This window comes from Cystoisospora suis (genome assembly GCF_002600585.1).
Source record: "Cystoisospora suis strain Wien I chromosome Unknown contig_5546, whole genome shotgun sequence".
Classification (NCBI taxonomy): domain Eukaryota; phylum Apicomplexa; class Conoidasida; order Eucoccidiorida; family Sarcocystidae; genus Cystoisospora; species Cystoisospora suis.
In genome coordinates, this window is record NW_027158336.1 from 21,194 (window position 1) to 33,744 (window position 12,551).

General features: G+C 44.4%; 2 protein-coding genes across 2 annotated transcripts; one reads left to right on the forward strand and one right to left on the reverse strand.

Moving 5' to 3' along the window:
* Window positions 1–139: 139 nt before the first annotated feature.
* CSUI_009341 (tld protein) lies at window positions 140–12,307 on the reverse strand. The gene is made up of 10 exons (XM_068069457.1): window positions 11,963–12,307; window positions 11,153–11,322; window positions 8,644–10,294; window positions 7,607–7,822; window positions 6,735–6,810; window positions 5,871–5,976; window positions 5,401–5,484; window positions 4,878–4,990; window positions 3,350–3,987; window positions 140–2,443 (listed from the first exon to the last, which is right to left on the reverse strand). The coding sequence occupies exons 1-10, from the start codon at window positions 12,194–12,196 to the stop codon at window positions 2,324–2,326; spliced, it is 3,408 nt and encodes a 1,135-aa protein (XP_067918567.1). The 5' UTR covers window positions 12,197–12,307; the 3' UTR covers window positions 140–2,323.
* On the forward strand, window positions 2,328–3,750 carry CSUI_009342 (uncharacterized protein; the record flags this gene model as incomplete). Its single annotated transcript, XM_068069458.1, has 2 exons — window positions 2,328–2,363; window positions 3,373–3,750. Coding segments are annotated over 2 exons (414 nt in total), but the record flags the coding sequence as incomplete, so codon positions are not given.
* Window positions 12,308–12,551: the final 244 nt, after the last annotated feature.

A 12,551-nucleotide genomic window follows, 5' to 3' on the forward strand; every position in this document is an offset into this window, starting at 1 on the left:
CTGCGTCGCCCCGTCTCGATCTCTCTCATCCTGACGAATTTCTTGTCTGTGGAAGACTCTCCATTTCTTACGGTGTTCTCGTGTCTTCTTTCGCCAACGGGGGGGCTTCAATTCTCATTATGAAAGAGTGATTAACAAAGCATGCAAGAGAGGTTTACCGGTAAGTATACATTATTTATATGTCTGTAGGATGTACCTCGTATGTTTGACGCATATAAAGACATGGATGTAAGAAAGAAAGACGTTAGTTAAGACAACGAACACTCTTTTACTGGTACTACTGCTGGTCAGCAGAACGACACGCTGACTCGGGTATTGCAGCTTATCCCCTCCCCCCTCATGCGCCCCTTCCCATGTGTGATGAGAATGCTAAGGTCCTCCCTCTCTGCCCCCTCAAATACCTGGAAGATCGTACATACATCTGGACCTTTTCATCAATATACATATACATACGCATGCATGCACGCATGCAATCTTCGACATACAACAGAGATACAGCTTTCCCCCCCTCCTTCCTGATTCGCCCCAAGAATGGCCTCCTCTTCATTCACAAACAACTCCAACAACCCCTCTTATGCCTCTTATATGAACTGGTAATGCGTGACTACAGATATATATATAGAGAGAGAGAGAGAGAAAGAGAGAGAGAGAGAAGGAGCGAGGGAGAGATGCATATACATGGACGTATCATGTTTCTTCACCCCGTAGGCTGGACCTGTCTTGGGAGGGAGGAGACCATCCATGTGAAATATCTCATGTATATCATCTGTATCGAAACAACGAGGGACTTCCCCTGTCAGACATGTATGATAGTCTGCATATATATATATATATGTGAATGTATACAAGAAACGGGAGACAAAGAATCAGTTTCCTACGTGCAGATGAACATCTTCATTTTGCACTCCTTCGACTCCACAATCCGTAGGCACCCTTCCTTATCCCTGCCCTTCCTCGGCGATCTCTTTGTCTCTTCGTCTCTCTGTCTGTCTAGCTTCTCGTCTTTTCGTCTGTTTCTGATATTGACACTCTAGGAGGATAGATACTGTGAATGAAACTGACGCGACTACCCACTGTACATACAGCACAGGAACGGTCTCACCAGCTACTCTATTCATCGATTCTTCGAAGGGATGATCAATCCGCCTTCTCCCCTCCCCTTCTCTTCCTTTTTCAGTCTCTATACAAACCAGAGGCCGTTCTCCTTCTAGGAGACAGAAATGACTACTACTGAGACCTTCTTATGAAATCTGCATTATATATATATACATGCATAGAATGATGCTCTTGAAAGGAAGGAGTCCTGAACCAGCTGCTGAGGTGTATATATACCTCACCTATGCTAGTACCAGAAGCAGAAGACCTGTCACCGGATATATGAATCATAAGAAAAACAAGAGTTTCTCTGACAAGAGATCTCTTATGCTCATAGCATTTATATATATATATATATGTATGTGTGAGGGAGCTATGCAATATAAGACAGCAATTCTTCTACAGTAGTCATTCAATCAATCAGTCGGTTATCCTTTCTTCCTCATCTCTCCCCTCTTTACGCAAGAGAAAAATAAAATTATGGGACACGGAAGTTCCTTGTTCGACTCACCGCATGCATGCACGTCATATAGCGTGTAGCGGTACAGCGAAGAAGAAGTGGAAGAAGCAGTAAGAGAAAGCCTACTTATATACACACGTACTAACATACATAGACGGTGTACACATGCATGCACGCCGACACAGTCACTACACAAGAATTCACAGTATACGCAATCGATTTGTCTACATATACATACAGTCTCTACGTATGTATATACACAGACAAGAAAGACATACAGATACAGTATATCGGAGATATATCTACACCGTATATAGCCTCAGTCAGGCCCCCTTCCCCCTCCCCCTCCATCCTCTGTGAATAATACAAAGAGAGAGAGGCCTTCACATTCTCAAGAGAATGGTAGAATAGACACAGACATACGAGAGAGCTGCACCGTCATCCACCCTGTCCCCTCTCAATGCATGAAGACTCTATGTATGTACGTGCATGCATGTGTAAGAAAATGTATGTTCATGTGTGTATGCCCATGTGAGGAAGAACAAAGGGGAGAGGGAGAGAAAGCAAGTAGTGGGGTGCAAAGAAAAAGACGAGGCAATCCGCAAGCAATCGACTGCTTTCTCCCCCCTCGAAAAAGATTGTCTACTCCACGGTCTTCATTAAGCAAACTCTTCTCCGAATATTGACTACGGAACCGTCTGGCTGGAACAACTGACCCATATATATTTCCTCCTTATCTCTCTTCTTTCTTTCTTTTTTTTCTTTCTCTCAGGTCGTTGGAGCGTCAGCACCTTTAGCTCGATTGAATGTATTCTCTAGGAGAAATTCGCGATCAAAATCATTCTGAGCAAATCGTCCCCTATCCACCTGTCTCCTCTCCATTCGAAGCTGCATGCATCACACATACACAGGTATATATATAGATAGATATATAATAGATAGATACAATCTACGAAGATAGAGACACAGAGACCGTATATATGCGGCATCACCTGTCCTCTCCCCACATACCTGCAACACATACCTAACAGTCATACATTCTACGGAGGCGCTGGATAAACGCAAGAATTGTATGTATGTGTATGAATATGTATCCATGCATATACGTATAGATGCATAACTGTATATGTATATATGTATGTCTGTGTATGATACGCTCGCAGTGAGTGTCGTTCGCCTAACGTAAGAATCAGTCAAACCGCGTATGTAAAGGAGGATTGACGAAGATGAAAATGGCCGTGTTAGGAGCTGAACGATGTACGTACATCTGCACAACCAGAGCGAAAATCTTTACACTAGGAATGTATATATATATAGAGAGAGATGTTTCTCTTAGCAGGCTGATTTGCAAGAGAGAGAGACAGATACATCTCTGTACAGTTGAGCAATGACTAGTCAGCACACGGTACTTCTTCATGGAGACGCACCACATATGAATGAGGTAGATGCATATGCGAAACTCTCCCTCTGAGAAAATCTGTCTGGCTTTCTCTCTCGTGCTGTCTGTGTTTCAAGAGAGAAGACTTGAAGACAAACTATGAATAGGGTAGCGAAGCAAGCTGCCCTACTCTATTTATCTATCTGTGATCTATCCATCTATCTTTGATCTACCGACCTCTCTCTAATCTATATATCTTCAATCTAGCTATCTATCTATCTTCAGTCTAACAGTCTTTATCTATCTGTCTATTTATTTATCTATTTATTTATCTATCTAATTCTCTTCTATCTATCACTTATTCTACGAGGAATCTGTATGGAATCGTGCATGATCACTTGACCTTTTGCCCTTACCTGTTCTTCTCGGTTTTTTGCAGCTAGCTGTTGTTGTCTTGTTGAGGCATCTCCACACCCCCAGACCTCGACTTCTCGAACTTCAAAAGGAAGATGAAAGACGTCTTTCTCTTCTTCTAGTTCAACTCCATAGGAACAAGTCCCTCCCCCTGAACCAGCAGCTCCTCCATTCTGCTGCTGCTGCTGAGACTGCTGTCCTTGTCCATTACTATGACTACTGCTTTCATCATGACTATTGGAATGAGCCTTGTCACGACCATCGCTACTATTATCACGGTCTCCTTCTTCTTCTTCTTCTTCTCGCTTTCCCTCTCCTTCTTCAGGATTATGTCGCTCGTATTTTTCTTCTCTCCCCCCCCCTGCTGCCGATGCGAGGTGATTGCCATAGCCGGCGGTACTAGTCCGACTACTATGTTGACTCCCCGGGGGGGCAGCTGAGATGCCGCCAGGAGTGAATTTTTGGGGGGAAGAAGAAGAAGATGACGACGACGATTGTCCTAGGCTATCTCGACTGCTGGTGTTGTTTTGAGCTAGAATGGAAGAAGAAGAAGGAGGCGGAGGAGGAGGAGGAGCAGGACGGTGGAGAATTCCTGCACCGTATGTCGCATCACTACGGGTACAGTAACAACCCTGGAAGTCTACAAGACAGACAGAAGAGAGCAAGAGGTAAGAAAGTAAGGCCGAAAGAAAGAAAAAGAGAAGAGAGAAAGAGATAAGAAAGAAACACAATGAGAAAGAGACGATGAAAATAGGAAGGCAGCGTTCGAACAGTTGTACAAGATATCGACTAACCGAAAACAGCAGGAGATCGTGAAACGTTCTCGCTCTTTTTTCTCTCCATAGAAAATACATATCAGGGTTGTGTCTACATGAGAAGACTCATTCTCAAGCGAGAAAGAAGGCTAGTGAGTATGCTGTACACCAGAAGACATTATTTATATCTCTCTCTACCCCCTCGACCCCTAAGATCAACAAGGACCAAATCTATTAGTAGGGCGTTATGACATGTCGCAGGGCAAAGCATCTCCACTGCCTCTGAAGTAAGTATTCCCACCGTACAGCAGACATGTCTGCTGACTACAGACATCCATGTCCACAACATGTAGATATCTATCCACCTATCGATCGATGTCCCTCTCGCATATAGTTCTATAGTCGATCTGTTAGACGAGTGCATAGGAGGACAGATACAGATCACTGACATTTGTGTAGGTCAAGCTACCTGTACAAAACAAAGACGAGGTATAAACGAGTGAATGAAAGACTGACTGCTCGTAACTTGCAGAGAACATCTACGCAAGATAAAGAAGAGAAAGAAGAATCTTTACAAAGGCGCCATCTGAACTACCAAACACTCTTACAAGAAAACCCACTCTGGGCTAGCAGCAGATACATAGAGACACAGAAGAAAAGAATGTCTACGAACACAAGAAAGAGAGCGAACGGGAGAAATGAAGAATGACACGCAATACATATCGATACATTCCTCCTCCTTCTTCCCTTCAGAAAGAAGAAAAAGAAGCCTTACCATCTCCCAGCCACAAGCGAAAACATCCTGCCTGACCTCCAAATCCAATGCCCTTGGGGTAGAACTGATTCTTCACGTTGATATAGACAAAGTTTCTCCCTAGTCCACTCGGTCTGAGAAGCAAAGTCAAGAGGTGTACGTACAGAGACGCCATATGACTGACAAACCAACAACAGGCTCGTATTGTCTTCATGTATATATATCGATACCAAGTATGAACTCGTAGGTTTGGACAGGAATATGTATGTATGGACAGCGTCTCACTCCATCTTGTATGGTCGCTGTGGATGAAAGTCACCCCACCCATGCAAGGGAAAAATGAAGAGGGAAAGCGTGAGAAAGAAAGAAAGAAAGAAAGAAAAAGAGAGAAACTAGACTAATGAAGATCGAACAAGGTTGTGTACATCCGTAGGTACCATCTTTTCATGGTGAGAAAGAAGAAAAAGAGGCGAGAAAGAAGAAAAAGAAGAGAGAAAGAAGAGAGAAAGAAGAACAGCAAGTAAAGTGATCATGTGTGTCTGACCTGATGATTTGAAATTGTGGTTCTAGACTGAAGAGAAAGCAATTCGAATCTCCAAAGAAAAGGTGTCCTCCATCCCTCCAAGCTCTGCATGCATGCATAGAGAGAAAAGACAATGTGGAACAGGAAAAGACAGCGGACAGCAAGAAAGAAAGGAAGAACTAGGAGAAGATGAGACGAGCGTGAGAGCCCCCAAAAGGCGATAAGAGGCCATGGCAAGAAACAAAGAAAGAATGGACTAAATAATGAGGCAAGAAAAGACCCTTGATATATATATGTGTGGTGAAGTCAATCGAGTGAGTATTCACTTCAGCTCTCGAAAGAAGACGACAGGTAGAGGATGAAGTGATTGATAGAGAAGAGAAGTGGGCTGTCCGTCGAAAGAAAGACAGAAAGGAAGAACAGAGGAGAGGAGACAGATGTAGAATTGCTCTTTCTTGATGAGTGGGTTGCAACGTCAAGTTCTTTCTTACACGGAGATAAGAGCCCCAAGAACTCCATTTCTTTTCGTCTTGATAAGAAGTACCGTGGGCGCATCGTAGTAGAAGACGCTACTACATATACGATTGAAACTCGCGCCTGAAGAAGAAGAAGAACAAGACGGAGAAGGAGAAAAAGAAGAGAAAGAAAGAGGAAGGCAGGAGAAGAAGTGAACGAAAGATTATTAAACAAGTGTCGATGCAGTAGAGAGAGAGGGCGAACGAAATCTCCATGAGACTCTCCTCTTCAAAGATACCACCCGATCCAAGATCTCTGTCCCGCTAAGAGAGAGAGAGAAACTTCCCCCCCCCCGTACGGATCCACAAGCAATTCACCGAAGTATCTATCTGCCCATCCATCCAGTTTTATCCTCTATCGATGGCTTCGCTTCTCTGCTCTGTCTCTCTCCGTCTCTTTCTCTCTTCGGATCACTCGATAGACGGGAAGAGTTATTCTTCTGTCTACTACAACAAGACCTCCTCCTATGTCGGGTGCCGGCCGATAAATCAGCCATCGAAACACCACATAGAAATGAACCTCAAGAAGGGAGAAACGTACGGCGTTCTTCCTGTTCTTTGTTTCGACCACCTCACCTCAAAGGAGGTTTCTTCTAATCTACATTTATATGCAATATGTATAGATAAATATGTATATATATATATATATGTGCAGATAGATACACATCTCTCCATACATGGGAGGGACACGTACGTTAGACGGATGTATGAAAGTACACCGTGTAGATTCATGCAAGCATACGCAACACCAGCAGCCATGTAAAACTTCTGTTCTTCTTCTTCTCATCATCCCTGGTAGAATAAGCAGAAGAATCGACGGGAGTTCTTCTTTCTACTTACCTTGTTTCCATGAGGCATAAAGCCGACGCCAAGGATAGGTAGGAGGGAAGGCGAAGAGAGTGCTCGACAATCTCAACTGAAGAGAGGACCATCAAACATACACTCCAGCTACCATAGAGCAAAGAACGATGAAAGAAGAAGAACAACAACGAAGACAATCTCTCCTCCGGTGAAAGAGATGTGGTAGACAAAAGAAAAAGAAATCTTCTCTGGAAGACATTCCATCTGAAGAGGGATTTCTAGCCCCTTCTCAGAGCCAACATCGTGATCACTCCCCTTTGCACCATACAGAAGAAATACATGGTCTCCATCTGGGCAGTTCGTTCACTGTGGGGCCGTATTCTTCATCTTCTTCGAAGATACTCTTCACATATCTAAAGAGAAGATGAGGAGGAGGAGGAGGATGGACGGATGAATTGATTTACGTCCCTCCAGTGTAGTGTTGTAGATGTCTTGATGCCTGTATGGATATATTAGGCTTGAATGTTCTTATAATACGTCGAAGCGTGACACCAATGTAAGTAACAATGTATCTTCTTTCATATGAATGAATGCATGCATGCATTCACTTCTTCACTATAGAATTTGTATACGGATCTTTGATGCCTATCATCCATTGCAGCTATCTCACCTGTGACGACTTCACTGGCAACAACATATCTCTTCTTTTACGTGAACGTATGCATCCGTGAAGACTATCTTCTTCACTAAAGTATTTCTGAATTGATTACCGTCGTCTATCACACCTACCTCATCTGTACAGACTTCAAACCAGTAAGAAATAGCTCTCGTTTAACAAGAATGCATGCATGCACCAACACCATCTTCTTCACTATAGTAGTTCTACACTGATGACCGCTGTTGGTACTTACCATTACAGCTGTCTCATCTGTGAAGATCTTGCTACTTCCATCTAGAGGCCCATCTCCCCTCCATCCGCATGTAGCTTGAGAGAGAGCTTCAAGACTCCCGCTTCGATGATAGAATGTTTGTCGATCACTCTGCTGCGACCCACCTCTCAGTCGACTTCCTCTCCTCGGGGAATGGAAACCTGAACCTCCGCTTCTACGACGTCGCTGTGCATACACCTGATATAGAAGGAGTTTTGAGGAAAAAAGCATAAAGAAAAAGAGAAGAATCAAAAAGCGTCTCCGAAAAGACAAAAGAGTGGAAGAAAGCTAGAGACTGGTGTACGGGGATGGATGGGGGGTGCCTTAACGAGAGTCTGTCTTGAGTCAAGAGAGAGGATGTATATGTGTATATGTGCGACTGAGGTGATTACGGCAAGTGGCTACAGAGAAGATGAAGATCATGTAGAAGGAAGACACTTCTACAAAAGGTAGAGAGGAGGGAGATGACGACGATGATAATGGATGGAAATGATAGCAGATCGGTTCATGTTAGATGTATGTATACGTACGACAATAGAGTAAAAGTCTATATAGTCTTCTTATGACGAGGAGGGAGTGGCTATAGCTAAAAGATACACGTGGAGATCTGATACTCCAACTACATTTCTCGAAGGTAGCAAAACAACATCCCTATCACTCTCAACTTCCTGCCTCTTCTATATTTTATCAGGGAGGCTGTAGGAAGAGAGTCCAAGCGGCCAGACAATGACGAGCAATGGAGGCTTCGAGATGAAACATACAACAAGAAAGAAAAAGAAGACTTGCATGCGAATCGATATCAACACAAGACAGCCAGCAATCTCTTTGCCCCCAGTTTATCTCCCTACCGTTTCTCTTCTTCATTGCCTTCTATTCCCTCTCCCTCTCACATGACATCAAACAAACTAAAAAAGACCATCACTCCCTCATCCCCCCCCGCTTTTCTTCTTCTTCTTCTCCTTTCTCTTCTCCTTTTCTTCTTTGCATGCCCTGCCGTTGTCCCTTGGTTGTCATCTCACCTGATACTCCAGCGTAGGAGCCTGTTGAAATGATCCTCCTCCTCCTGCTGCTGCTAGGCCTCCTGAGTTGGCGTTGTTCTCCCCAGCAGCGTCATCGACCCCCAGTAAGAAATGACTTACAGCAATCACAAACAAAGCAGGAAGCTGGGGAACAACCTGTAATAGCCAGAGAAGAGCTTCCTGCTGTTGCGACTTCGAGACTCCCGAGGGCGTTATCATCGGGGTATTGGAGATACACGTCCCCGTTCCTCCCTGGTGATGTTGATTTAATACCCCCCCGACTCCTCCTCCTCCTCCTCTGTATCCTGAGCTACATCCTCCTGCTGACCCCGTGGCTGGTTGCTGTTGTGTTGACTGAGCTGGAGAAGGAGACGAAGGAGAGGTATTGGAGACGCCTTGTTGATGAGAAGAAGAGCAACTCGGGAAGAGACCGCCACCACCACCACCTCCACTGGTATGGCTACTATGGCTATTTGGTTGATGAGAGCTTTGGTGATAGAGATTAGAAGGAGCTGGGGGCACAGGTGGCGAAGATGGATACACCTCGGGAGCATGATTACCCTTTGTATTTGAAGGTTGATGAACTGTGGAAGTGGAGAAAGCATTAATAAGAAAAGAAAAGTTAAGAGGCGTAGAGGTAGGAAAAGAAACAAGAGAAGAAGAAGAAGCGGCGTCCCAGTTTGACATATGATGATGATGTGAAGTGACGTTGGGGGGGGGAGGAGCACCAGCAACAGGATTGTGATTATAGGGATTGTGACGATAGTGTTGATAAGCTAAGGAAGAGGAGGAGGAGGAGGGCGGCTGAGCAGAAGTGTGATGATGTGGATAATGATGGGGATGCATAGATGAAGAATTATTAGCACTTGTGTCGCCTCCTCTATGGTGGTGGGTGTGATGAGGATCTCCTCCTCCTGCTGCATGAAAAGATGGCGATTCACGACTAAGTGGAGATGAAAGAGCAGTAGCCGTCGGAACACTTGAATGTGGATGACCTCGCTCTAATCGAGATGTCGTGGTGTATTGCGGAAGAGATGGAGAGGAAGTCGAAGCAGGTGTCGAGAAAGGATGCTGTTGAGGATGTAAAGAAGAAGAAGAACCACATGAAGGGGGTGGTGAAGATGACGTCGGAGGAGAAAAAGGAGGCGGAGACAAAGATGATGTAGGATGAATAGACGAGGATGGAGGAGAAAAACGCCTCTCTTGTGTTGGATCTCGATAGGTTCCAACTCCTCCCCCTCCGCTACTACTTGATGATGGGGGAGCAGTCTGGGCAGTCGTTGTCGTACTGCTACTACTGATCGTACTCGTCGTAGGTAAAGGGTGACTAGAGGGATCTAAGAAGAAGGGATCTTCGCATGAAAACAAAGGATTGGAAGGAGAAATAATCGCTAAGAACAGAAGATATGCTGATACACATATCTGATATAACACAGCTTCAATGCCATTCACAGGGCAACACGGTGATAGGGCTGTCCCTCCTCCTCCTCCTGTAGATAACGCGACACTCTGTGGAGAAGAAGGTGACGCTGCTGTACTCCCACCACCCCCAGCCTCAGAAGGTTGTTGAGAAGAAGAGGAAGAAGAAGAAGAGTGACCATGTGTCTGGTTATGGAGAGACGCGAAAAGTCCGTGAGAGTGACAAATGGAGCTATTGAAAAAAGGAAAGAGAAATCACATGCAAAAGAAGACGACGGCGTGAAACGAAAGAATCTGAGGAGGCGAAACTACTAGAGAAAAGGGCAAGCAACAAGACAGGACAAGGAGGAAATGAGGGACAGGACACATACATCTCACAAGCATATGTATCTGATATGTATGAAACCACAGATAGATAGATAGATAGATAAAGTTAGTTAGATAGATAGATAGACAGATAGATAGATATAGATAGATAAAGTTAGATAGATAGATAGATTAAAGAAAGATAGGTAGTGCTGAGATTCATGTAGGACACAAAGCAAAAGCGGCAGATCGATCTTTGTGAAGAAGACGATACCGCGTATATTTATTACAGTATTCTATATGGTCAACTACCAAGCTAAAGATGCAACGCTTGACTAAGAAGCAGCGCGGGCTGCCACATAAGAGAGAAAACTGACAACACTATTCCCCGAAGAAGGAAGTAACGGCTTTTTTGATGTCCTTCACAGAGGCCATGTACACACAGGCAAAAAGCTCTGAATGCATACACTTCGCAAAGACAGTCGGACCCGTAGCGGGGGATGCCCCTGTCTGAACTTACTCTAGAGAAAAGAGAAAAAGATCTGCTGTACGTCACCTTCTCTATTTAGTGACAAACGAATCCCTCACCATCTGTTTTGTATATAGACGTTACAAAGGTGGTACCTTCGATCTACTATACACTGGATAGCTAAGTTTACGTACCTGCACTATCTACTCCTCTATCTCCCTATCTACTCCTCTACTTATCTATCCGTGATGGTTGTTAATACATCCCTGTATGTTCATCTACACAGGATGCCTACATACACACTCCTTGGCATACCTTCTATCGGCGTTTCTGGAGTTGCCTCCGGCAATGGACTGCTGATGACGGAGCCGCTTGTTTTGTTCTCCAAGGAGCTTAGAGACCCGTGATAGGAGTCGCTGAAGCATATGAAGTTGAAGTTCTTCTCGGTCCCCATAAGCACATGCGCTCACTGCATCGACAATCTCCTGGAAAAAGCAAGAAAGAGTAAAGAGAATCATATACATACACATCTGTATCAGATGTAAATCCTGTTACTCCTCTACTAGTATAGACAGGCTATAACGACTCTACCACGACGACAAGCTAGAGTCAAGACATCCTATGAATGAAAAGGCGGAACACACAAAGAGAAGACATGCAGTGTAATCTATCTTCTATCTATTCGTTATCGAGATTCTCTCCTCGATTATCAGCAGAGCTAGGTGGACGATCATGATCGTATCTCTCACTCGAACATCTTTCTAACTCCCTCTCCCCTTTTCTCAGGACCTCATCAGTTCATCCTATTTCATAAGAGACCTTAACGACATGAAAGAGAAGCATATTGAGAGTTATATTCTCGCCTAGAACCAGGTGTCTGTCTATTCTACCTAACGACAATACACACTCCCTCGATGTATAAAGAAACGAAAGAAGATCACCACCTCAATCAGTCGACCTCTCCTGGGTTCTAAGCTACGCAGATGGCATTTCATAAAGACAACGAGAGAGAGAGAGAAAGAAAGCTATCTCTTGACTCTCCCCTTTGTCCAACTGAATCAACCTCTCTTTGCCTCTGAGCGATCTAAGGAGACGAGAGGATTATACGTTCTAACATCTTTGTACCTGTAGAGTGATATGTGTGCCTCCTGAGTTGGTTTCATCAGCTTTTCTTGCTGCACCCTTTGACGAGCATGCAACAACTGAAGGAGCAAGACTTTTCAAACCTCCTGCCATCCGACTTCCTGAGCCACTCTTTCCTCCTCCCCCTGCCGTTCCGCCTCCTGCATCTGTAGAGTTGGCTTTTCCTGTCAAGAGGACGCTGCTACTACTAAAACCTCTTGCTTGAAGCTGTTGCATGCGAACCACATCTCGAAGGACAGGAAGTAAGACCGTTGCTGTAGGGTGGAGAACGGGAGGGAACAGTCGAAGGAAGGAATGAAGGGATATACGTGCCTTGGCTGGTGATAGCTGAAGAACAAATCGACAAAGAAAGAAACAGAATCTATGTAAATGTATGTACACTGCAAAACGGAATCATACAGACATAAGTGACTGAGAGAGAGATCACGTATGTATGTATGTATATGTATGCATGTATATGTATGTATATACGCATGAATATGTATCTATGTGCGTGTCACCTTCAGTATATCTGCGATCCATCACCCACACACATGCCGAAATGCGTGTCGCCGTTGGCACGAAATGTGCC

Excerpts from the sequence above, each read along its gene's own strand:
- CSUI_009341 (XM_068069457.1), bottom strand. The coding sequence starts at position 12,196 with ATGCAACAGCTTCAAGCAAGAGGTTTTAGTAGTAGCAGCGTCCTCTTG. Across the intron at positions 10,295-11,152 it reads TCCAGAAACGCCGATAGAAG|CTCCATTTGTCACTCTCACG; the intron begins GTATGCCAAGGA and ends TTTTTTCAATAG. Across the intron at positions 3,988-4,877 it reads TCGCTTGTGGCTGGGAGATG|ACTTCCAGGGTTGTTACTGT; the intron begins GTAAGGCTTCTT and ends TCTGTCTTGTAG.